Source organism: Leucoraja erinacea, chromosome 17 (genome assembly GCF_028641065.1).
Source record: "Leucoraja erinacea ecotype New England chromosome 17, Leri_hhj_1, whole genome shotgun sequence".
Lineage (NCBI taxonomy): Eukaryota > Metazoa > Chordata > Chondrichthyes > Rajiformes > Rajidae > Leucoraja > Leucoraja erinaceus.
In genome coordinates, this window is record NC_073393.1 from 33,770,678 (window position 1) to 33,796,048 (window position 25,371).

At 42.3% G+C, this 25,371-nt stretch overlaps 1 protein-coding gene across 2 annotated transcripts in view; it reads right to left on the bottom strand.

Annotated features, from left to right (window-relative positions):
• Positions 1-1,491: 1,491 nt before the first annotated feature.
• cmip (c-Maf inducing protein) overlaps positions 1,492-25,371 on the bottom strand; it is a 231,350-nt gene continuing 207,470 nt past the window's right edge. For both annotated transcript variants that reach the window (XM_055648942.1, XM_055648943.1), the window contains exons 16-21: positions 25,045-25,185; positions 24,376-24,423; positions 9,925-10,071; positions 8,352-8,457; positions 5,064-5,134; positions 1,492-3,082 (exon numbers count right to left, since the gene is read on the bottom strand). In XM_055648942.1, the coding sequence (XP_055504917.1) occupies positions 3,029-3,082; positions 5,064-5,134; positions 8,352-8,457; positions 9,925-10,071; positions 24,376-24,423; positions 25,045-25,185 (567 nt within the window). In that variant the 3' untranslated portion in view covers positions 1,492-3,028. The remainder of the gene's footprint in view (positions 3,083-5,063; positions 5,135-8,351; positions 8,458-9,924; positions 10,072-24,375; positions 24,424-25,044; positions 25,186-25,371) is intronic.

The window sequence follows — 25,371 nt, forward strand, 5'->3', positions numbered from 1 at the left end:
GCATCAAAACATACATCACACATAAATTCTACAATAATAAGTCTGCAATAAAAAGCATTACTGCAAAAATACACAATCACAAATCTAGCCCATGGTAGTTCACAAGGCGGTCCATTGTAGGGTTAGGGTTGTGCAGCTTGGAGCAAGAAGTCACCGAATCCACTGAGAATAATTCAATGGACAGGAAACCATGTTGTAAGAATTTAATGGAGTTCACTAAATCAGAAAAGGTACATGTCAATCACTACGTCACCTGGATGGAATGTTTGAATCCCTGGGTGGTGGAAAGGGAGGTGGTAAAAGGACCTGTTGTTACATCTGGATGTGGAGCGGAAAAGTTTCCAGTAGTGGGAGAGACTAGGGCCAGAAGCAACAGCCACAAAATAAAAAGAAGTACCTTTAGAATGGAGATGAGGAGGAATTTCTTGAGCCCGAGTGTGGTGAATCTGTGGAAATCAGTGCCACAGATGGCACAGGAGGCTAAATCATTGGGTATTTTTAAAGCAGAGATGGATAGGCTCTTGATTAGTAAGGATGTCAAAGGTCGTGGGGAGAAGGTAGGAGAATGGGGTTTACAGGGGTAAAATGGACCAGCACACTTTGATCGAGCACACTTGGTCTTCTGATCTTTTGAACTCATCTCCTGCAGTTGCACGAGAGGGTGTTGAGAGAAGGGAAGTGGATCTCTGGTGCAAAACACCCTTTCTGTTGAGTATTTCACCAACATTTTGGAGTTCCAGAAAATGTAATTTTTTGGCTTTCATCTTCCATGAATGTCTTGCCAAAGTAGACCATAACATTTATGATACGATAGAACTTTATTTATCCCAGGAGGGAAATTGATCTTCCAACACTCATCAAACATAAGCTACATGAGATTAAAGTGACGAGTGGAAAGGATTGGGGATGTGCAAAGATTGGTGTGGGGAAGCACGGAGCACAGACCTGCATGTAAGTGGGCCACGCATTCTGGATTTTAAGTCACAGGAGCAACATCCAGACATGCAAATGTTGTGCATTAATAAGATGCTACCACACAATGCTCAACAGCTGCAGGCACAGGCACATCAAACACAAGGAGAACCCAGAGGAAAAATCTACAAGCTTCCATCAGTACAACATGATCGTTTTGCTTCTAAAATTCCACCATGTCGTGTGCACGCCTCTTGTTACACAATAGAGGTTCTCAGCCGCTATCGTTTGGATGAGAAATGTAAATGAAGTCCATGCTCCCCAATCAACTAGTTTTATACAATCTGCGATATTATAACGGAAAGGGTTAAATTTGTTCTTCTTGAACACTGGGCGCTTCAACATAATCAGAAATTGAAATTATTTTTCTTATTATCCACCTAGTTTCAGTTCATGGATGTTTCGTCTGCACATTTTCACAGACAGCAGTATAGTGGTCCCCAAGTGTATGCATGCTGAAAGTCACTCCATGTCCATTCCCAATCCGCTACCATGATTAAACGAAACCAAATCACACCATTGAAAGATATTCACTGACTGTTTATTTTGCCTGAAATTATTTCACATCTCTTTGTACAACAGCTACAGAACAGTAGTAAACCATCTGATAAAAGCAACAGTGCTGATGATAAACAATGGATGCGTTTCATTTTTCTAAAACTTTTTTTTTTTTTCACGCCTGCATCTTCATGCAGTATGAGATTCGATGCAGCACTCTGGAACATGAACCTGATTAAGACTTAACCAATTCAAAACAAAAGGGAAAGTGAAAAAGCTACCCGGCAACAAAGGTATAAAACAAAGAAGCCTGACCTCCATTCTGGATAATTTACATACAAAACAAAATAAAAAGGTACATGTTACAATCTTTTCTTGCGTGTGTGTCTGTTGTTGTTTTTTCTGAGATGCTGTAAATTTTGCAATGTAGCAACCATGCCAAAAATGACAAAGATAATTTTGCTCTGTACAACAATGGCTCATTTGAAATGAGGGTAACGGAAAATAATAAAGGCATTCCATGAGTGCAAGGAATGCTTATAGTGGTTGCTATCACAAACAAAAAGTGAAGCTATTGGTTTTATCAGGAGAATCTCTATGAGGGCCATGCAAATCATACATGCATGTTGGAACTATGCACTAGACATGGAGAGAGGGAAGGGAGAACATTTAAATAGGGTGAACCATTTCAGAAAAACATGAAGTTACAAAGTTATTTTTTGTTAAAACTCTTGGATGCAGATAGTTTTGGTGGAACCTCATCACAACTTCAGAAAAACGATTGGCAATTTGGTCTTTGTAAAGAAAGGTCTGTCACTTATTCTCCTTCAAAGTTCCAGTATCTTCATTGGAGGCGAAGCAGAAAAGTTACCCTTTGCTGTTTTCCGAATCTTGCACGAGTTGCAGTAATCCAAAAAAGTTCATTGAGGCAAAGCGGGAACCACGAGAGCTTCCAGGCTACCAGACAGCCAAAAATAACTAGTTTTTACAGTACTATACGCAAAAAACCAGGTAAAAGAATTACAATCCATAAATAAGTGTCAGGTCCCAGACCTGCCATGTGAACAATTTTTAAATATGTGTGTTTATGTAAAATTTATGTACAAAACAAAAAAAGATTATCACTTTGCATATCACTGCAAGGATTTGGGATGGCAAAGGTAACGTATCCATCAAATAATTGCTATCTTCAGCCAAAGACAATCGAGCGAACTTCCAAATTGGTTTGACATTGGTCCGTTCAAGTAGACGAAATAAACAAGAGAGGAATATATCTTTTCACACACAGCGCAAGCACAAAGGCAATTAATGACCAGGGAGGTTCCTCTTGTGGCCGGTTTGCTGCTACACATTTTTTCATCTTCTGAAATCAAAAAGCATTAAGAATGAACCAGGGTCCACAAAGAACCCAGCAGTGTACAGGCCTCTGGTGAAAGAACCCGAGCTGGCGATTTCAGCACTCCCTGACCCAAGGTAAAAATGCTGGAAAAAAGTTTCGTTTTTTTCTTCTGATTCTTCCATAAAATAATCTTTTCTCGGTGACCATCACAGGAGGAATTCACCAGGCTTCTGTGTAACGGACGTCCACCTCTTTCAGGTTGGGCAGCTTTGCCTATGGGACAACGGATTGGTGAAAAAATATAGTTAATCGTTTGATCCAACTTCTTGCAATAAATTTCTCCTACCACTGCAAGTGTCAGTGTGCTGGAAACTTGGTTAACAAAAGCAACAAGTAATTCTATATCAATTTTGGATAATCTAATCTATTACAAAGTGTCAATACTGACAACAAATAATTTATTGGGATCAGAGAAGTAGATATTGTTATTGGAAGTGTAGGAAGAAACTGCAGATGTTGGTTTATATTGCAGATAGACACAAGATGCTAGCGCAGAGCTGCCAAGTTTTGTCAGAGCATTTCAGTATTCTAGTACCTGAAAATCAGTATTTTGCTGAGGAAATCAGTATTTTACGCGGTGTCATTTTGCTGAAAAAAATGTTTTTTTTATGTGCGGTCATACCCATGTAAGAATACAGAATGCATAACTTTGCTACCAATTGACTTGTCTTCTACGCACCTTACTTGACAATGCATTCATTGCTATCTCTTTGTATACTTCTGTTGAACAGCTGCTTCCTGCTTTTAGCACCAGATGATGATGTAGAAGCCATTTTGGAAGCCTCCCTCTCCCTCGCTCTCTCTCCCTCCTTCCTCTTCCTCTCTTTCCCTCCCTCTTCCTCCCTTCCTCCCTCTCTCTCTCTCCCTCTCTTCCTCCCTCTCTCCTTCCTTTTTTTCTCCCTCCCTCTCTTTATTCCCTCCCTCTCTCCTTCTCCCTCCCCAAAACAGTCTGTGACCCATAGCGCTGTGGCCATAGCGCTATGTGTAAATCCCATAGCGCTATGTGTAAAGCCCATAGCGCTCCATCTGGTAGCGCTATAATTAGAATCCATAGCGCTGTTCCATTAAACTGACAGCGCTGTTTAAACCGGTAGCGGGACAGGCAGATCAAAGCTTACAAAAATAATCATCCAGATCTTGACATTTTAAATACTAATAGATTTAATCTGCTATAATTTTTAGAGATACAGTATGTATTTTTATATTCTTGCATTTTTTAAGCAGCAAGATGAAACAGGAAGTCGGGACGATTTTTAAAAAAATCCATATTTTACAAAGCAAATCCATACATCCGTATTCTTATCGCATTTCCGTACAAAATACGGAAAATCGGTATTACTTGGCAGCTCTGCTAGCATAACTCAGCAGGTCAGGCAGCATCAGTGGAGAAAAGGAAAAGGTGATGCTTCGGGTCAGAACCCTTCTTCAAACTAAAACGTCACCTATACTTTTTCTCCACAGATGCTGCCTGACCCGTTGAGTTCATCCAGCATTTTGTATCTACTGTTATTGTAATACAGGTTTTTGCTTTGCTATCCGCAATGCACAATTTAATTTGGACCTTTATATTTTAGTTCCATCTTCCATATACCTTTGCCTATCAAAAATACTCGGTCTCAGTTTACATATTTCAATTGATGTCCAAATTGGACCTGGGTCTACAAGTGATATTGTCAAAGCTTTTAAGTAAAATCTGATGACCTTGCCTGGCCGTACAACTTGGAAATTATCGAATTTAGTCTCTTTCTTGTATTCCTCTGTGTGAGAACCAGAACAGTAACTCGAATGATCTACTTTAACTTCATTTCCCTAAATGGTTCTCAATATCCATTAACATCCATTAACGTATGTAGTTTTCAAATAATTATCCGACTTTCCTTTTAACAGCATTATGGCGTCTGCCTTAATGACCACAAGAGACAGTCACTTCTTTCTGTTCACTCACAATGTAAACCCACAATGTTATCAGGAGGTGATTGGAGCCTGATGCCGATATATGACACCATAAAGGGAATTATGTTCCTTTTTCTAATTTATGGCCAATATGTTAGATCCACACTTTTGTACGATACTTTGCAAGAACTATTCAGTGATGCATGGTACAGTTTCCGTTTTAATCTTGTTCCCTCTGCTTTACAATTTCCAGATTAATATTAATCACATACAGGTAGAGTGCTTTCAATGTAGCAGTTACCTTGAGATCTTCGTAAGTGTCAGCAGACAGCTTGGTGCTGTTCATGTTCAAGCTGCACAGGCTCCTCATTGCTGAAACAAAAATATATATATTTTCATGAGAATTCTAGAGAACAAACACCTTAAAAATACAAAACTCATCCCATTAATCTGATTGTTCATTTTTTTAGAGGTAAGTACGATCGGAGTGAGAGTCATACAGCATGGGAACAGGCCCTTCGACCCATCTTGTCCATGCCGATCAAGATGCCCCATCTACACTAGTCCCACCTGCCTGCATTTGGCTCATATCCCTCTAAACCTCTCCTAATCGTGTACCTGTCTAAATGATTCTTAAACAATGCCATAGTACCTGACTCAACTACCTCCTCCAGCAGCTTGCTCCATATACCCAACATCCTCCGTGTGAGATGATCAATGAAGGCAGGGTGATTGATACATGTTTAAGAAGGAACTGCAGATGCTGCTTTAATCCGAAGTAGACACACAAAGCTGGAGTAACTCAGCGGGACAAGCAACATCTCTGGAGAGAAGGTATGGGTGACGTTTCGGGTCGAGACCCTTCTTCTTCAGGGTGATATATGTCGTCTACAAAGACTTTTGGAGGGCATTTGACAAGCTCCAATAATATAAGCTGCCCTACAAAGGTTAAGGTACATGGGATCCAAGTCGAGTTGACTAATTGGATCCAAAATTACTTTGATGGTAGGAGGGAGAGAATGCTTTTCTGATTGAAGGTCCATGACCACTGATATACCACGAGCTTTGGTGTAGGGACCCTTGTAATTTGTGATTCTATATCAATGGCTCGGATGTGAATGTAAGATGTGTGATCAGTCTGTGGATTCACGAATGTTAGCGGTATGGTGAATAGTGAAGGTTGTCTAAGGCTAAGTACAGATATGATGGAAATCTGAGCAGAGGCATGGTGGATGGAAATTAATCCTAAGGGGTGCAAGGCGGTATATTTTGTGACGTCAAATCAGGATAGGATGTGTACAGTAAATAGAGGAATGTTGAAGAACAGTGGGGCTTAGCATTCATGTCCATAGTTCCCCGAAAGGTCATCATTTGAACATAAGGTGCTGACAAAGCCACATGGGATGTTTGTCTTCATAGGCTGGGGCATAGACTACGAAACCTATGTACCTGTTACATTGCAACTTTACAGAACACCAATGAGACTTTGGGCAGCACTATAGCACAGCAGTAGAGTTGCAGCCGTACAGCGCTGGAGACCCAGGTTTGATCCTGACTACGGGTGCTGTCTGCACAGAGTTTGTAAGCTGTGACCACGTGAATTTTCTCTGGCTGCTCCAGTTGCCTCCCACACTCCAAAGTCGTAGGTTAATTGGTTTCAGAAAAAATTGTAAACTATCCCCAGTGCGTAGGACAATGCTAGTGGTGGGCCGAAGGGCCTGTTTCCGCACTGTATCTCTAAAGTCTAAAGAGACCACACTGGGAGTATTGTGTCTATTTCTGGCTGCCACAGGATATGTTTGTGCAAGAAAGAGTGCAGGGGAGATTCATCAGGCTGTGCCTGGATTTGACAATTTTAGTTATGGGGAGAGATTTTATCATCTTGGCTTGTCTCCTGAAGTGGAGGAGATTAGGGGTATCCGTTCAAAGTATAAATCATCGGTGGCATGGAGTTGATAGTCAGAATTTTTGCCCATGTCTGGGGTATCAAACACAAAAGAGCATAGATTTTTAAGTGTGAGAAAGGGGTTTTAAAGGTAGACAAAAAAAACTGGAGAAACTCATAGTAGATGTAGAGCAGTTGACACCTGGAACAGCGAGTTTTAAAGTGGATTGAGGGGAACGTTTTTGTTGCACAGTGAGTGGTTGATATCTGGAGTTCACGTGCATTGGAGGTGATGGAATCAGATACAATCACTATATTTAACAGATATTCAGCCAGATACTGAAATTGGAAAAGTATAGAAGGATACCAGGCTAATGTGGGAGCAAAAAGGTTGGCATGGCATTGTGGGCTGAAGGGCCTGGTTTTGTGCTGTACAACCCTATGACTATAAAGCTACAGTGGCTAATTTAGAATTTATTGAGTTTGAAAGCTTTGTCATCCATCAACCTTTTCTCCAGCAAGGAATTATTCGTACTTGATTTATTTCCCCTTGATCGGTGGATTCTAGGTACGGGCTCCTTCTTGTATTGGGGTGTTATGGCCAGACAAGAACAAGAGAGTTACTGTCTCCAATTTAATTTCATCCTCGGAGAGGGACACAGTTGGTGATTGGATCTCTGACCTCCTCCCCTAAACAGGCAATACGAGATGAGAGCGGGAACTCGTTTGTGGTTCTCCTTTTAGCTTTCTCATCCCTGCTGGATATCATTTGGCTGCTTTCCGGCACATTCCACAGCAGCGCAGATGAACCAGGGAACTTAGCATGTGGCGTGAACATGCACTCTGTCCCTCATGTGGTCGACACTGCAGCTCTGTATTATCCACACACAAAGAAGCTCACAAGCTGTGGCAGACAGATTTCAATGCAGGCAGTTAGGGGGCTATGTGACGTGGACAAAAGAAAATCATAGCACATTCTAAATAGTGACAAGCCGCAAGCTGTGGACAGGTTTTACGTAGATCGTGAAAAATGTTTAAATATAAAATTACAACACTCCAGTGCAGAATCTGAGTACAAAAAGAGTAGAAGTCATGCTACAGATATTCATATTTAACTAAACCACACCTCCAGAACGGGGTACTGATTTTGGATGATCAGCCATGAAGGGCTGAATGGCCTACTCCTGCACCTATTTTCTATGTTTCTATGTTATTGTGATCAGGTTTGGGCAGCTGAGGATAAACTAATGGCATTGCAAGAAGTGCTGGAATGATACCCACATCCTACCGTAAATTTACAAGGATAGATTTTATCGATTAAGATTATATTGCCCGTATTTTAGAAGATTAAGGGTCAATTAGTTTGCAGTTGCTTGAGTAGTGTGACCTTTCAAAGCCTGTTCATGGCAATATCTCCTAGCCTTGCCCCTCTCACCTTAAAGCTATGCCCGTTAGTTATTGATATTTCCATCCTGGGAAAAGGTTTGACAGCCTACTCCATCCATGTCTCATAACTTTATATCCCTCCGAGGACTCGGAAGCCAACATCCCATAACCAGTGTTTAACAACAATTGAATAAAAACGAGGTTTTCATTGGGTTTTAGTTTGGAACTTCCCAATCACTAATCCAACAAAGATTTTGATTTCTGGTGTGCAAGGTTCTGAAATTGGAAACAGTTGTCATGAAGGCTTGTTATACTCACAGCTGAGTGCCAGGAGACCTGCATCTGTGACTGGCGTCTCACAAAGGTTCAGGACTTGCAGCGATGTGAGGTGTTCTGAAAGAACCCGCAACCCCGCGTCTCCAAACTGTAATAAAGACACAACCTCCGTCAACATCAGCAACACATCCGGCACAGTGGCGCAGTGGTAGAGTTGTTGCCTTACAGCGCTTGCAGTGCCGGATACCCGGGTTCGATACCGACTGAAGGTACTGTCTGTACTGAGTTTGTACGTTCTCCCCGTGGGTTTTCTCAGAAATCTTCTGTTTCCTCCCACACCCCAAAGACGGCTTGGTATGAATGTAAATTGTCCCTAGTGTGTATAGTGTAGTTTTAATGTTCGGGGATCACTGGTCGGTGCAGACTCGATGGGCCGAAGGGCCTGTTCCCGTGCTGTATCTCTAAACTAAACATGGTCCCAGAAATCTAAACACCATCTCCGCAGTTCTGGAAATCTCAAATGTTTATGATCATTATAATGAAACGACAAGGATAAGCGCGACCAGAGAGTGGCCAATGTGGTCTCACTATGTTATCCTCATGCCTAATGGTTTACTTTAATATATTAAACGTGAACTACACTAATATGTGGGAACAAGGAACAGCCGATGATGGTTAATACACAAAAGGACACAAAGTGCTGGATTAACCCACATGTCAGGCAGCATCTGTGGAGAGCATGGATAGGTGACGTTTCAGGTTGGGACCCTTCACTGAGGGTCGGGTACTTTTCGGCGCCGCCGTTTCGGCACCGCTGTTTTTGATTGTCCCCCGTTTAATATAAATGTAGGTTTCTGTTGTCCCCTATAAATTGTGTCATGAATTTTCCTATACCCAAAATAAAAATAACCAGCCAGTAACTAATCTTAATTCATGTAAACTTTCATCTTAATTCATCTAAATATATAACGATAAGTATATAACAATAATAAACCTGAAACTAAACCAGTGGAATGCATTTTGAGACTTTGTAATAATTTACTGACTACTTTGTTAATGATTGCACTTTAGAAATGATTTGTTTTACCCTCAATCTTCTGCTCTCTACCTGGTTGTCGTGGTTTTGGGTGTGTTCAAACGGAGGCGCCAAAACAGCATTGCCAAAATGGCGGCGCCGAAACAGCGGCACCGAATGGTACCATTCCGTTCACTGACACTTACTCACATGCTGTCAATAGTATGTGTGGGGAGGAACTGCAGATTCCGGGTTACACCGAAAATAGACACAAAATGCTGGAGTAACTCAGCGGGAGAGGCAACATCGTTGGTGAGAAGTAATGGGTGACGTTTCGGTTTGAGACAGTTCTTCGACCCGAAACGCCACCTATTCCTTTTCTCGAGAGATGCTGCCTCTCCCACTGAGTTACTCCAGCACTTTGTTTCTATCTTTGCTGTCAATAGTAGTCATTCTGCCTTCACCCTCTGCAGTTCAACTCATCATTGTGCCAAAGCAGTAAAGATCAGCTATAATACTCACTGCCGCAACATGTTCTCTAAACAAAGGAGAATAGTTTCCTACAGAAGCCATCATGGTGAGGATAAACAAGTTGCTCACCTGGGTGGACCATAGGTTCAACTGCTTGAGCGATGGCAGTTTGATTAACTGCTCTGCACAGGCACTCGTTACATTAGTAAAGGCCAGGCTGAGGTTTTCCAGATTTCCGAAAGACCCTGAGCTGAGAAGTCTGGCTAGGTCTGCGTCCTGAAAGAATAATCAGGGGAAAAGTAAAATAAATGTGTGCCTGATAAAATATGTCAACAAAATTCACATCTGTATGCATGTTAAGTCACTCCCAATAAGATTCTAGCAATCACTCACAGAGAAATCAAGCCGTGAGCAGCTTTACAACGTGAAGGAAACAACTAATAAAGTTACTTTTCAGCTCCGAGCTCCAACTGATTTTCATTCAACACATACTGATTAGTAACACAAATGCATTTGTACCAGTGTTACAATCCCCAGAAACAGCAACCGATGTGATATGTTCATATTGAATTAATTGAAAAAGCGTATCTTTTCCAGGAAAAATCACCATTAGCTGATGTGCTGCTGTATCAAGAAAAAATAATAAAAGGAAAGATGTATATCGCAGTGCCCTTCATAACTTTGTGATTGTAACAATTAAAATGTATTTTGGAAGAGATAATTTCACTGTTGGTTGGGGATTTATATTGTCCAGAACACAAATAAAGGTTTCCTTGTTATTCAGTAAATAATACCAGTGTATCTTTAATGTCCTTCTCACAGAGGTGCAATGGCTCTTGTGAAAGATGGCACTTTGGTGGTGGAAGGTTTGTTGGAACCGGGCGCCGCACCAAGAGGCCGAGCGCATGGACCAGACGCGGCCTGCAGTGACAGAGGACACCATGGCTACGCTTGGCCAGGCCGATCCTGCAACGCCCCCAGGACAACAGACCTTCATGGTCATGTCAAGAACCTTGCACTTACAAACTGGGACTTGAAAATGGTGCCAAATCTGGTGACTCTGTCTACTACATTTGTACTCCCTGGCTTTTGACCATGCCTGAGGCTTTGCTTCTGTTTGTGGTGTTTTTGATGTTTCTTTATTTTACATGTCTTTTCCTACTATTTCTTTTGATTGTTATTTTTGGTGTGTATTAACTTTTTTGTCAATGATTAGTGATGTACAGCACTTTGTTGCAGCTATGTTTGTTTTTAAAGTGCTCTATAAATAAAATTATTATTTATTATTATTATTATTATCTGTGTATGGCTTCTAGACACTTGTACTGTTTCCGAGATGATTATCTAAGAGCTTATGTATGGTGATACTTGTACTGAACTGCATACAAAAAGTAATTTCACTAAACCTTGTACCAACAATGGTTACAATTTAACTGTACCTTATGTGAGAAATAAAGTACCATTGTAACCACTGTAACCATGTACCATTGTAAGTTTTCCACCAGCGCTGACATAAATCACACATGCAAGACTTTGCACTGAAGCTTGACCCAAGTTACCGAAGGTAATTAAAAATGTTAATGCTGTGCCATAACCAACAGCTAGAATATCTACAATTAGATTAGGAAATTTAAGGTCAGGACTGTAGTCAGATAATAGAAACATCGAAGCATAGAAAAATAAGTGCATTCGGCCCTTCGAGCCAGCACCAATGGCTGATCATCTAAAATCAGTACTCCGTTCCTGCTTTTTCCCCATATCCCTTGATTCATTCAGCCCTAAGAGCTAGATCTAACTTGTTTTTGAAAATATCCAGTGAATTGGCCTCCACTGCCATCTGTGGCAGATAATTCCACAGATTCACGACTATCTGGGTGAAGAAGTTTTTCCTCATCTCAGTCCTCAATGGCCTACCCCTTATTCTTCAACGGTGACCCCTGATTCTGGACTCCCCCAACATCAGGAACATGTATCCCACATCTAGCCTGTCCAATTAAGAATTTGAAATGTTTCTATAAGATTCCCTCTCATCCTTCTAAATTCCAGTGAATACAAGCCACGACGACCCATTCTTTCATCATATGTCAGTTCCGCCATCCCGGGAATTAACCTGGTGAACCCACGCTGTACTCCCTCAATAGCAGAAATGTCCTTCCTCAAATTAGGAGACCAAAATTGCACCCAATACTCCAGGTGTGCTCTTACCAGGGCCCTGTACAACTGCAGTAGGACCTCCTTGCTCCTAAACTCAAATCCTCTCGCAATGAAGGCCAACATGCCATTAGCTTTCTTCACTGCCTGCTGTACCTGCATGCCTACTTTCGGCGACTGATGTACAAGGACACCCAGGTTTAATTTCACCTCCTCTTTTACTAATCTGACACCATTCAGATAATAATCTGCCTTGTTCCTGCCCTCACGAACTGGCTGATCATGCACGCAGTAGATCCATTTCAACAACACAAAATAAAATCTGGACTACCCGACCTTAGTTTAGGCAATGGATTCAGATGATGGAAGCACACTCTATCTAGTCCCATCTTCTGTGATGGACATGGTGAGTCAAGAAAGGGGAGGGAGGTGTTTGAGATGGTCCAAGTGAATTTGAGGGTAGGATGGAAATTGGTGGTGAAATGAATGAAGTTCACGAGTTCAATTTAACAATGGCCTGTTCCCTTTATCATCGTTACTTTCTTGCATCTCTTTCATTCATTTGTTCTATATCTCTCTATGATACGAAATGATAGAATTTTATTTATCCCGGGAGGGAAATTGATCTGCCAACAATCGTAAAACATAAGATACATGAAATTAAAGTGGCTAGAAGACCATTCGGCCCCTTCAATTCAATGCCACCTCTCAGAGCAATCCCATCAATCCCGTTTTCTTACTTATTTCTCCGTGACCTATCATCTTCCACAGTAGCCTTTCCCCCCCCACCTCCTCACCCCTCCCTATCTCCCACTGAACCAGGGATAATGTATATTACAGCCCATGTGGGAAGGAAACCCACATGGTCACAGGGAGAATGTGCAGCAATGGAAATCAGTTGAACAAACTGCAATGCAACTGCAGGTCAGTAGTTATGACAAATTTAAAATAAATGAAAATGTTCTAAACAATTTTATATAACATATTATGATATAATATGATATAATGTAGTAATATGATATAATGTAATATTATGTAGTAATGTAATATATAATATGATATAATGTAACATGATATAATATAATTTATGGTATGGTATGATATGATATAGTGTAATATAATCAAATATAATATAGGCTTGTGGACATTACAGTTCCTGCTCTGAATAACATGGGTAGCAGACAATGATACAAATATTCATGAACAGGAAATAAACTTGAGTGATATTTTAAATTCCAAGTTGTGCCTAGCTAGATAATAAATAACTGCTTCCTCCCTTCACCTCTGCAATTGCCCTCGCTGTCCCACCATTGTGTCAATGCTCAGGCCACCAGCAAGAGTAAAATTCAGAAAGACACTGGAATTTATGAAAGGTAGGCAACAGGAGTCGAATTGAGTTAAGCTTTTGTTAACATGCAGATTGAAAGTGTCGCACTGGGAATTGTAAAGATGATACTATCATATATGTTACAGGAAGATTTATTGCTATCACCTGACACCGTGCATTAGGTCATTGGTGACATCTATACCGACAAGTCAGAATCTGCCCCTTGAAGCCGCATATGTGACATAGCTAAGTCAGAATGCATTGCGCACATCATTCTTATGCAATTGGTCTGTGTCTCCGTGGCACAACTATATGGTTGCAATTTAAAAAAATACTACTATAAGTTGTGAATATAAAGAAAACATTCATAAGCCAAGAGGAACTCCTCATATTGCTGACCAGCTAAAGGTGCCATGCTGAGCACAGCGATAGGAAGGTTCACAACTGAGCTGAGGATTTATTCCGCGCTGACCTAGTCAGCCAAGGATGTGCTGAAAGCCTCCTTGAACATTTGCAGCGGGCGACACGGTGGCTTAGCGGTAGAGATACTGCCTTACAGTGCCAGAGACCGGCGTTCGATCCTGACCACGGGTGCCTGTCTGTACAGAGTTCTCCCCATGGCCTGCATGGATTTTCTCCGAGATCTTCGGTTTCCTCCCACACTCCAGAGACGTGCCGGTTTGTAAGTTTATTGACTTGGTATAAATGTAGAAGTGTCCCTAGTGTTTCCAGGATAGTGTCAATGTGTGGGAATAGCTGGTCGGTGCGGACTCGGTTTCCATGCTGTATCTCTACACTAAACTAATCTAAACTAAACATCCCCACTGACCCGGGGACTTCCACCACATGATCGGCAAAGTGGGGAAGGAACATTGTGGATCGCTGAAGCCCTGTGGAAGCTGCGGAAATAATAGACCACATAACAAACGAGCTGCACACGTGCCCTGAAGCGACTGCCTGCCCCAGCTGTGGAAGGGCCAGCAGTTGCCACATTGACCTCTTTAGCTCAGAACCTAATTTCAGGAATCAGTGGGTGAGCATATTATGAGCGTTTAACAGCACTGGGCCTCCACTCGTTGGAGTTTAGAAGGTTGAGGGGGAACCTCATTGAAATTTACGGCATAATTAAAGGCATAGAGAGGATGTGGAAAGGAAGTTTCCACTAGTGAGAGAATCTAGGACCAGATGTCATAGCCTCAGAATTAAAGGGCTCTCTTTTAGAAAGGAGGTGAGGAGGAACTTATTTAGTCAGAGGGTAGTTAATCTGTGGAACCAAGTTAGTGGATATTTCTAAGGCAGAAATAGACAAATTCTTGATTAGAACGGGCGTCAAGGATAATGGGGTGAAGGCAGGAAAATGGGATTAGGAGGCAGAGATCAGCCATGATTGAATGGTGGAGTAGAATTGATGGGCCAAATGGCCTAATTCTACTCCTATAACCTGTGATTCCACAGAACTGGAGGGGGAACCAAGTGACCCTCCCATCCCTAAGGGTCAGCGAATGAAGAGGGGAATGTTGAGTCAATCTGATGCACCTGCAATCGGCCACTGGGGCGGAGAGAGGAGACCTCGTGGTTCCCTGAGCTCAGCATAACCAGGGAACGCTGCAATGAAACCAGCGTGGAGGACTGAACAACTCAGAAATACGCCTTCTCTTCACTGTTCCAAAAGTGTAGACGTCAAGTGAGGAAAGAACTGTGCTTATCTGCAATCATCGGCGTATGACATATCAGCTCTCCCTGTTTAAGCTCACATATGAAAGATGACACCTGGGCTAAGCTACCAGGATGAGTCATCCAGCACATGCCCATTCCTCAGGAGCTGTGGGACGAAAGGCATTCCTGGCTTTTAATTTCTCAAAATCAGCTGGTAATCAGCTGTTGCTGCAACATCTAGTATCTACACTGGATATTCGTCTCCATCTCGGTCCTCAGGTTATTTCCGTGACCACACATTTGTATTTTTTTCGATGAAGAAAAAAGTGCATTCCTTGCAGAATCCTAAGCCATGACTGTCATGTAAAGAATGAGCTGTCTGTATTAGTGTGGGATAAACAAAAATGCCCCATACACATACGGGAGTGAACAATCCAGATGCCCAGAGCAGATTACATTAAAAGTTACTCCGCAATTCCACTTTAGGTTTAGGACCGCGTCATAGTCACACAGTGTGGAAACATGCCCTTTAGCCCAACGTCCACAATGACCAATATGTCCCTTCAACATTAGTCCCACCTGTCTGCATTTGGCCCATATCCCTCCAAACCTGTCCTATACATGTACTTGTCTAATTATTTCTTAAATGTTGCAATGGTCCTTGCCTGAACTACCTCCTCTGTCAGCTCGTTCCATACACCCATGTGAAAAGGTTACCCCTCAGATTCCTATTAAATCTTTCGCCTTTCTCCTTAAACTTATGTCCTCTGGTTCTCAATTCCCCTACTCGGGGCAAGAGACTGTGCATCTGCCCGCTCTATTCCTCTCATGACTTTATACACCTCTATATATCACCCCTCGTCCTCTTACGCTCCAAGGAATAGTCCCAGCCTGCTCAACCTCTCCCTATAGCTCAGACCCTCGAGTCCTGGCAACAATCTCGTAAATCTTTAAAGGAAGTGACCCTTCCCGTACACTGTGCTTTCACCGTCTTAATTACAGCGCCAACCTTCCTGCTCATCGCGGTGTGCGTCTGTATCACATTGGCTTTGCACCGTGTCAATTTCACTCAGACAGCACTACCCCCGCTTGCCCTGTCCCCCGCCTGCATAATGGGCTGGTGAAGGAAGCGATGTGTGTGTGTGCGCGCGCGTGCTCCATTCTGACAGTCGCCGTTCCATTCGCCGCCTGAAAAATCGCCTACGTGGGACAGGCCCAATAATCTTTGAAAAGTGACAGAACACTAGTATCCTTTTAAACATAATTTCTTAATGTCAACAGGATCTGCCTGACAACATTCTCGATATTTGTAACTGTCAGTAATCCTGAGATTCCCTAGCTAAACCTCCATTGCAGTTTCCTTATAGAATACTATAACTATTTTAGAATAGGGTAATTTCAATCTATATAAACTGGCATCAAATCAAAAAGGAAAACATTTTGGTTATGTCTTCATTTCCACATATCTCGTTTCATAAAGCTGCAGCTAATTCCAGTAAAAACAAATGTTAAGTAATCTTACCAAATATTCTGTTTGCCCAGCCTGTTTTGCTAATTTAAATTCCTTTAAAATGGGATGAACACATATTAAGGAAAAGCAAGTGAAATAAAGTCAACTATTGATTTAATGCATTGTTTTACTCTTGAACATCAGAGGTTGGGGGGAGACGATAGAAGAATAATGAAATTATTAAAGGCATAGATAAGGTAGACAGTCAGATCCTTCCCCCCCCCCCCCCCCCCCCCCCCCCCCCCCCCCCCCCAGTGAAAATGTCCAACACTAGAAGCTGCTGGAAGATGAGAGGGGGGAACGTTTCATAGAAATGTACCTGACAAGTTTTTTTTACAGAGTGGTTGGGGCCGCGAATGTAACAGTATATTAGGGAGCAGAATAGTAATAGGGATACAATGATAGAGTAGAATATAATAGGTTTGAATAGGGATAGGTATGACAGGAAATTATCGTGAATATATGGGAAAGCATGGGTGCATGATGGTAACTTGCTTTGTCCCAAGTTTTTCAAGAATTTTGGGTTTTAGGTTCGACTATGGAAAGGGATGGAAGAATGGGCAACAACACGGATGGAGGGAATTCGCAGCCATGAAAACTCGGGAGGTGAAGACTCATCAGACGGAAATTATGAAGCTACGCCCATGAAAACTCGGGACGCTTGACAAGATTCTGGGAAGAAACATCATCATCTTGTGGTGCTGATAAATGGGAAATGTAATGGACACACTTATGTATATCTGGTTAGCTGATTATTGAACTATTTGGTTATCATATATGATAAAAAGAAAGGAATATTAATCCTGGCCAGATTGGAGAGGCTAGGACTTTAAAATGGGGTAAAAGCTTCAGGGATGCTGAGAGATTTGGTCAATTTGGAATTGCTCTCTCTGCAGAACTGGGACAAGCTGCGGAGTGGTCCCAGTTTGTCTAGAGCCTAGATATAAGCTGCAGGAAAAGATTAAGAACATCTGCAGACCCTACCAATCAGGTGCAAAATGCATACAATGAATTGGATGACTGCAAACCAGACATACACCTTGCAAATAATTGTAAATAATGTTGCAGAGTTCTACTTTGCCAGGTGTTGATTGGATGAGGTATTGAATCTTGTCTGGTTTTCTTGCAGATCAGGGTAAATGTTGCTATGTTTGTTTCCTTGAGAAGCCCTGTTTGAATACAATGTATTAGCTGCAGTATTATTGGGTTAGGGAAATGTCTGTTATGTGTGGGGTTAATCGATATCTGTAATAGGATTTTAAAGAGACCACCCCCATGTGGTTCGGCCCCTTGAGGTTCGGGGACATATAAAAGTTTGCTACCATGAGGCCCTGTGTCGATCTTCTGAGAGCGCTTAGGACTGCGTGACCTTCTGGAGTGTCTCTGTTTGAGCGAGATATCGTTAGGTACAGTGGTGGGAACTGTAATTGTGTTTTGTTAAAATAAAGATTAGTTGATCAAGTGGTTGATTCAGTGGTTTTTGACTGAAACTAGACTAGGGGGGGGGGGGGGAGCTTAGAACGAGCAATTTACACCTATACCGTACTGTTCTATGTTCTGAGTCCAGGTTAGAGTTGACAACAATTATTGCAATTAATTAAACTCCCAAAGACTGCTGCTTTTCCATTGTTCCAAACATTCTGTGCAGATTGTGTGCTTCTAATGCACTTTTCCCTAATCAAAAACATGCATTATTTTGAGCTGATTGTAATTTGTTTAAGTGAAATTAGTTCCTGTTTCTTTGTGGAAACATCATTAGCAGATGCTGGTTTAAACCGAAGACAGACACAAAAAGCTGGAGTAACTCAGCGGGACAGGCAGCGGTGAAGCCTCGCGATGATCGGGCCTCGGCGGTGGTGAAGCCTCGTGGCGGCGGCGATGCCTCGCGGTCGATGAGAGCATGGAGGACCAATGTGAGGGGAGAGGGGAATAACAATGGAGGACCCGGGTGGGGGAACTGTTGGGGGGGGGGCCAAGAACAAAAGGAGGAGCCGGCGTGCTTTGTAGCTTTGTCAACGCCGTAGGTGGCTGCTATCTGTACACATTGTGTGTGTATGCAAGCAAAGAATCTCGCTGTGCCTGGTCACAGGTGACAATAAAATATTCCTATTCCATCTCTGGTGAGAAGGAATGAGATGCTGCCTGGCCTGCTGAGTTACTCCAGCTTTTTGTGTCTCTCTCTCATTAGCTCAATACATCTCTCTATCCTCTCCTTAGTTTGACACCCTCTTTTAAGTTATAGGCACATGTTACACTTGGGCCTATAAATTAACAAATACCGAAAGCTACTTCAAGAAGCTCAAAAAGAAAAACATGAAACTTGTTATCGCAGCGTTAATGTGATTTTTTTTCTGCACGGTAATTATTTTTTGGACATCGTACAGACGTGTTTCTAGGCCATGATCTTTCAGGGTAATGTAACATAATCCGTTCGGTACTATATGTTCCTGTTTATAAATCCAGAATCACATAATGTTCATCTTTACACTTTTATCAATTTGGCCTTGCACTTTCCAAGATTCAAAGAGCATTCTTAGAAAAATATTTGCGTCATAATTTCACCTCATTAACTTAAACTGTTCATTTCTGAAAAAGAATTCTGAACCGGATAACAAGGAATGTGTAGGAAGGAACTGCAGATGTTGGTTTAAACCAAAGACAGACACAAAAAGCTGGAGTAACTCAGCGGGACAGGCAGCATCTCTGGAGTGAAGGAATGGGTGACGTTTCATGTCAAGACACTTCTTCAGACAATCTGGATAACGAGGAAGACTGAAGGGAGATCAAAAAATAAACTAACGTGCTCAAAAATACTGACTTCTTTGCCGACATTTCTGCTCATAAACTGAAATGGCAAAAGTTGAAAATAAGGTTTGGAAACAGAAATAAAATATTACAGTATGACTTTCTTACCTAGTTAGATACCTTTCAAAAATTAAAGTATGTTGATCGGTATTTTTTATAGGAATATATTGATCCTTATTTTTTTTTTTAATTTAAGTCTGTGAACTGGGCACTTGTTAGAGCAAAAAACAGTGCAGCACAGCAACTGGCCCTTCGGCCCACAATGTCCATGCTCAATAGATGACACAATAGCATGGCGGTAGTTACTCCCTTGCAGTGCCAGAGACCCTGGTTGATCTTGACTATGGGTGCTGTCCGTGCGGAGTTTGTACGTTATCCCGGTGTTCTCTGGGTGCTCTGGTTTCCTCCCACATTCCAAAGACGTTCAGATTTGCAAGTAAATTAGATTCTGTGAATTGTCCCCTAATGTATAAGATAGTCTCAGTACATAGGGTAGACAAAAATGCTGGAGAAACTCAGCGGGTGAGGCTCTTTCTTAAACACTTACTATACAGGGTGATCGCTGGTCAATAGACACTAGGTGCAGGAGTAGGCCATTCGGCCCTTCAAGCCAGCACCACCATTCGCTGTGATCATGGCTGATCATCCACAATCAGTACCCCATTCCACCCTTCACCCCATATCCCCTGACTCCGCTATCTTGAAGAGCTCTATCTAACTCCCACTCGAAAGCATCCATTGCCTTCTGAGGCAGAGAATTACCCAGATTCACAACTCTCTGGGTGAAAAAGTTTTTCCTTATCTCTGTTTTAAATGGCCTACCCCTTATTCTTAAACTGTGGCCCTGGTTCTGGACTCCCCCAACATTGGGAACATGTTTCCTACCTCTAGCGTGTCCAATCCCTTATTAACCTTATATGTTTCAATAAGATTCCCCCTCATCCTTCTAAATTTCAGTGTATACAAGCCCAGTCACTCCATTTTATCAACATATGACAGTCCCGCCATCCCGGGAACTAACCTCATGAACCTACGCTGCATTCCCTCAACAGCAATAATGTCCTTCCCCAAATATGGAGACCAAAACTGCACACAATACTTCAGGTGTGGTCTGACTAGGGCCCTGTACAACTGCAGAAGGACCTCTTTGCTCCTATACTATATTCAGCTCCTATACCTTATGAAGGCCAACATGCCATTCGCCTGTACCTGCATGCTTACTTTAATTGACAGATGAACAAGGACCCCCCATCTCATTGTACTTCCCCTTTTCCCAACTTGATACCATTCAGATAATAATCTGCCTTCCTGTTTTTGCCACCAAAGTGGATAACCTCACATTTCTCCACATTAAACTGCATCTGCCATGCATCTGCCCACTCACCCATCCAGTCCAAGTCATCCTGCATCCTCATAGCATCCTCCTCACAGTTCACACTGCCACCCAGCTTTGTGTCATCTGCAAATTTGCTAATGTTACTTTTAATCCTTTCATCTAAATCATGAATGTATATTGTAAATAGCTGCGGTCTCTGCACAGAGCCTTGCGGTACCCCACTAGTCACTGCCTGACATTCTGAAAGGGACCCGTTAATCACTACGGTCAGCACGGACTCAGTGGGATGTAGGGCCAGTTTCCACACTGTATCTGTAAAGTCTACCATGTAAACATGATGTCAGGTTAAAGTAATCTGCTCTGTCTGCATGTGGTCCACATACCTCCATTTCCTGCATATCCACGTGCCTATCTAAAAGCTTCTTAAAGCCCACTATCATATCTGCCTCCACTTGGAAAAAAAAGGTTCTGACTGTCTAGCTTATCTATACCTCTCATAATTGTATATACGTCTATCAGGTCTCTCCAGCCTCCACACACCAGAGGAAACAATCAACATTTGTCCAACCCCTCCTTATAGCTAATATCCTCTAATCCCAGAAACATTCTGATCAACCTCTTCTACACTCTCTCCAAAGCCTCCAAATCTTCTCTGTAATGGATAACCAGAACTGCACCCAGTACTAAATGTGGCAGATGATAGAACAAAGGCCGAAGGTGAAAAAAAAAGTGTGAGATAAAAGGATTGAAAAGTTGCGAATTGTGAAACCAGAAGAAAGCATGCAGCTGGTGGGGGAGGGAAGAAATCTGTGCGACTCAAGGTGGGGCCCAGGGGAGGGGGGCAAGCAAGGTGTGTCCAAGAGAAAGGGGAGGAGGTTTGTTAGAGGTTACCGAAAATAGGAGAATTCAATGTTCATACCATTGGGTTGTGTGCTGCAGCTGTTTCAATATTTTGAATTCACTTCAAACAGCGAAACAATTTTTCAAACGATTGTGATAACCTCGAAGAGAATGGCTCAGAGAGAAAAAGAAAAAAAAAAGTAACAGGAACCAAAGAATGATTACTGAATCCAACGTGGTGGTGAACAACGAGAAGCAAATTCTGGCGACTCATCATGTCGTTACACTACAGTGCATGGAGCTGAATCCCAGACACAAATGATCCTCAGTCCATCTCTACTGTATAGTGAGTGCGTCAGGTCTGAAGCCAGTGAAAGGGTTTCTATTATACATCTCCTTATCCACATGTTGGTGAGAAACGTTGACTAACTACTCCCATTCCAACTACCAGGTATCCAACACCGGTTGGATGTTACAGCCGAGGCAATAAAGAGCCTGTTCCACTTTCACAACTTAATTCACGAGAGTTTGCCCTTGACATACTCGCAGCATGGTTGTCGCAAGATCGTAGGAGGTCGTAGGTAGGTCATGATGCTAGTCGTAGGCACTCGTGGCATCAAGTAGGTCGGGGCATTTTTCTAGCCTGATGAAAAATGTCCACGAGTAAAAAAGGTTGTGAAAGTGAGACAGGCCCTTTAGTCTTTCTTTACTTCAGCTCCATCCATTTTCTGTACCTGGGAACATTTGCATTTAGCTGCTCCGTGACCTCACAAGCCAAATGTATCAGCTATCACAACTTCCTTCAAATGGTCCTCTTAACTGCTTGAGCAAATTGAGAAGAAACAAAGAACTGCAGATGCAGTCTTATACCAAACATAGACATAGAGTGCTGGAGTAAGTCAGCGAGTATGGCAGCATCTCTGACGAAAAAGGATGGGTAACATTAAAGAAGGGTCCCCACCCAAAACGTCACCCATCCTTTGCTTTCAGAGATGCTGCCTGACCCACTGAGTTACACCAGCACTTTGTGTCTATCTTTGGGCAAATTCAGTCTTGCTGTTGTGTGCAACATCTTGTGATCCAACCCAAATGGAAATATTCTTTTATTTAAATAACTGAAGCTTTGATTCACCCCTTCCTACAAACGTTAAACTGTGCATTTCCTTACAATAATCCTCCTATGTACTGGAATTTTAAGAGCCAAGAATGGAGAAAAAATATCATCCAAGCACTAAACACTCCATACATTTGATTCCATTGAAATGAATGCATTTCAAATATCCTTTTTAAAACATTGACTGCATTTCCTTCAGCAGAGTATTTTGGTTAATTTACTTTTACAATCTAACTTTCGTCTGCATGGTGTCATCCAAATCTCCTGTTCGGCGTAGATGCCTGTGCTCAATGCTGGCAGTCACAGCCGAGTCGGAGCAGATTATGCAGCCTGGTCATTTTAGAGATCTGAGTATATAATCTGCCCTGACACCTACATACACTGTAGTAAGAATACCGCAATCTCAGAGATGCTGCCTTCCCATGGAGCCATTAACCCATGTATCTGCCTTCCATCTCTCGGGTGAATATAGCAAAATTGCCTAAATATTGGGATTATACAGTGATAAACTAATAGCATGTGGTTGGAAGACAATTTAACCTGGAATCTGGATCAAACCTCACCATTTATGGACTTTAAATGACAAGCCCTTCTATAAATCGCTCATGCAACCTCAATACAATTGTCGCATCAGACGTGTAGGTGATGCATCATTCTTTCCTTCGCATCACAATGAACTTGGACTACACCGTCGGGGGGAAAATTTTATTGGGACTCTCGGGCGCACATGGTCCTTCAAACACAGAACCACCTGGGGGTCTACAAGGGAGTTACAACGGTAAAATACATAAGAGTTGCCCTTACACCCATCACACCCACCATCACAATAAGAAGCCAACACTACTTTCAGAGGGTGGTGGGCATACGGAAATAGCTACCAGAGGAGGTTGTCAAGGCAGGCGCTCCAACACCATTTACCAGACATTTGGACAGGTACATGGATAGGGAAGGTTTAGAGGGGCACAAAATGCTTTTTCACCGTCTGAAGGGTTTCGATCCAAAACGCCACCTATTCCTTTCCTCCAGAGTTTCTGCCTGATCCACTCCAGTCTATCTTTGGTGTAAACCTGCATCCGCACTTCCTCCCTACACAAGGTTGAGAGGGATATGGGCCAAATGGGAAGAGTTTGGATGGAGTATCGTGGCTGGTATGGAAAAGTAGGGCCAAAGGGTCTGTTTCTATGCTGTATGACTCTATCCCTTTGATTTCCAGTCCATCTCCCGTGCCCCAAATCCGTGCTCCCCAGATGTGTTGCTTCCTCCATAACTTTGCTACCATTTCCCTGCTTCCACATCTGGATAAAAACCCGCTATTCATCCCCCTGCCAAATTATGCTGGATTGATCACCCTGGCTCCAACAGATAAAGACGGAGGCAACGCTTCCCCTGCAATGGAAGTGGCTGTGATCTCCCAATGATCCATCCATCTCCAATAAACAACACCTCTCCTCAAGTGAGGATGACTTCAGGGATCACACTGTTGGGATTGTTTTGAAGTACAGTAAATTTCCCAGCCAGGCATGTAATGGAAGCATTTGACTCTAATGGGATCACTTTAACCTGGATGGAAGGCAGACGCAACATGGTGTCAAATCCAGTCTCACCAATTCACGTCAGATGATTTAGGTTATTATTGTCATGTGTACCAAGATACCATGAAACTTTTTGTGCTAAGGGATCTCCAAGATCCTTGCTTTCGAATAAGATTAGTGCTGAAAGTGGCAAACTGCATCAATTCTAATCTAGAAACTACCAAAGCAGAATAGGCGGCTTTTGATTGTACATTACCGCCAACAAGAAGAATCATAAGTAGAAAAATATTAATTTAAATTCCAACTCACGGTGGATTTTGATGGCAGTGTTAGTCGCGTGGGTCCTCCCTTCCTCTGCTGCAACAAAAGATAGGAATTTCACATGAATGAAGCCCCGTAATCCATCACTTAAAATATTGTCTGTGGTCCACTATTAATCTCCTCCCACTTCTCTCCCTTACCAATTACAGAATATAACTCGTGCCACTTGATATGGGAATGTAAAATCCTATACTTGCTTGAAGTGGAGGCTAAATCTGGAGGGTATTAAACAATTAAAGACATCACTATTACTGCCAATGAGTTGAATCATCGCATCGGTTGTACGGGTGTCACGTACAGAGTTAGGTTTTGCTGGTTGATGCCCAACCCACTGATGTTAAAACAAATGTGTCAGTATATCATTTCCACTTGCACACCAGGTGCCCTTCTGGACTTTCCACCAGTAATTGAATACACAATTACAGACAGTGCAGCTCCTCGGAAAGGCTTTCAGAGGGAATTGCATACCTCCCCAAATAGAGTTTGGGAAGTCAAGGGCATTTTATTTTACACTTCCATGCTACAAGAACGCTAAGCAGCAGGCAGAGGAATAATTTACCAGCTAATATCTCAGGATGCAATTGATATAGAGGATAGTAAAAATGAGAGACTACCGCGTAAAAATAAGAGTGAAGTAGTAATCTATCAAAAACCTACCAGCTCTTTCAACTCCCTTTGTCTATCACATAGCTGCTCGTACATTTTCTTTCCGACATCTGTGCTTTCCAATGTGGAAATTATTTGAAGCTGTGTGTCATTGTTGTCTATGATGTTGTATTCAAGCATCAAACACAAGATCTAGAATTTAAAGAAACCAAGATTTTGTTTAAAAGTCAAACATCTTATTGACCACCAGACATTTGTGGTCCCACTGATCCTCCAAATGTGCAATGACTTTGTGACTGAGGGTGTCCATTTTGGCTCGGTGAGTAGCACACTTGAGTGAGGCAGCAAGTTATGAATTCAAGCCCCGCACTAGAGACC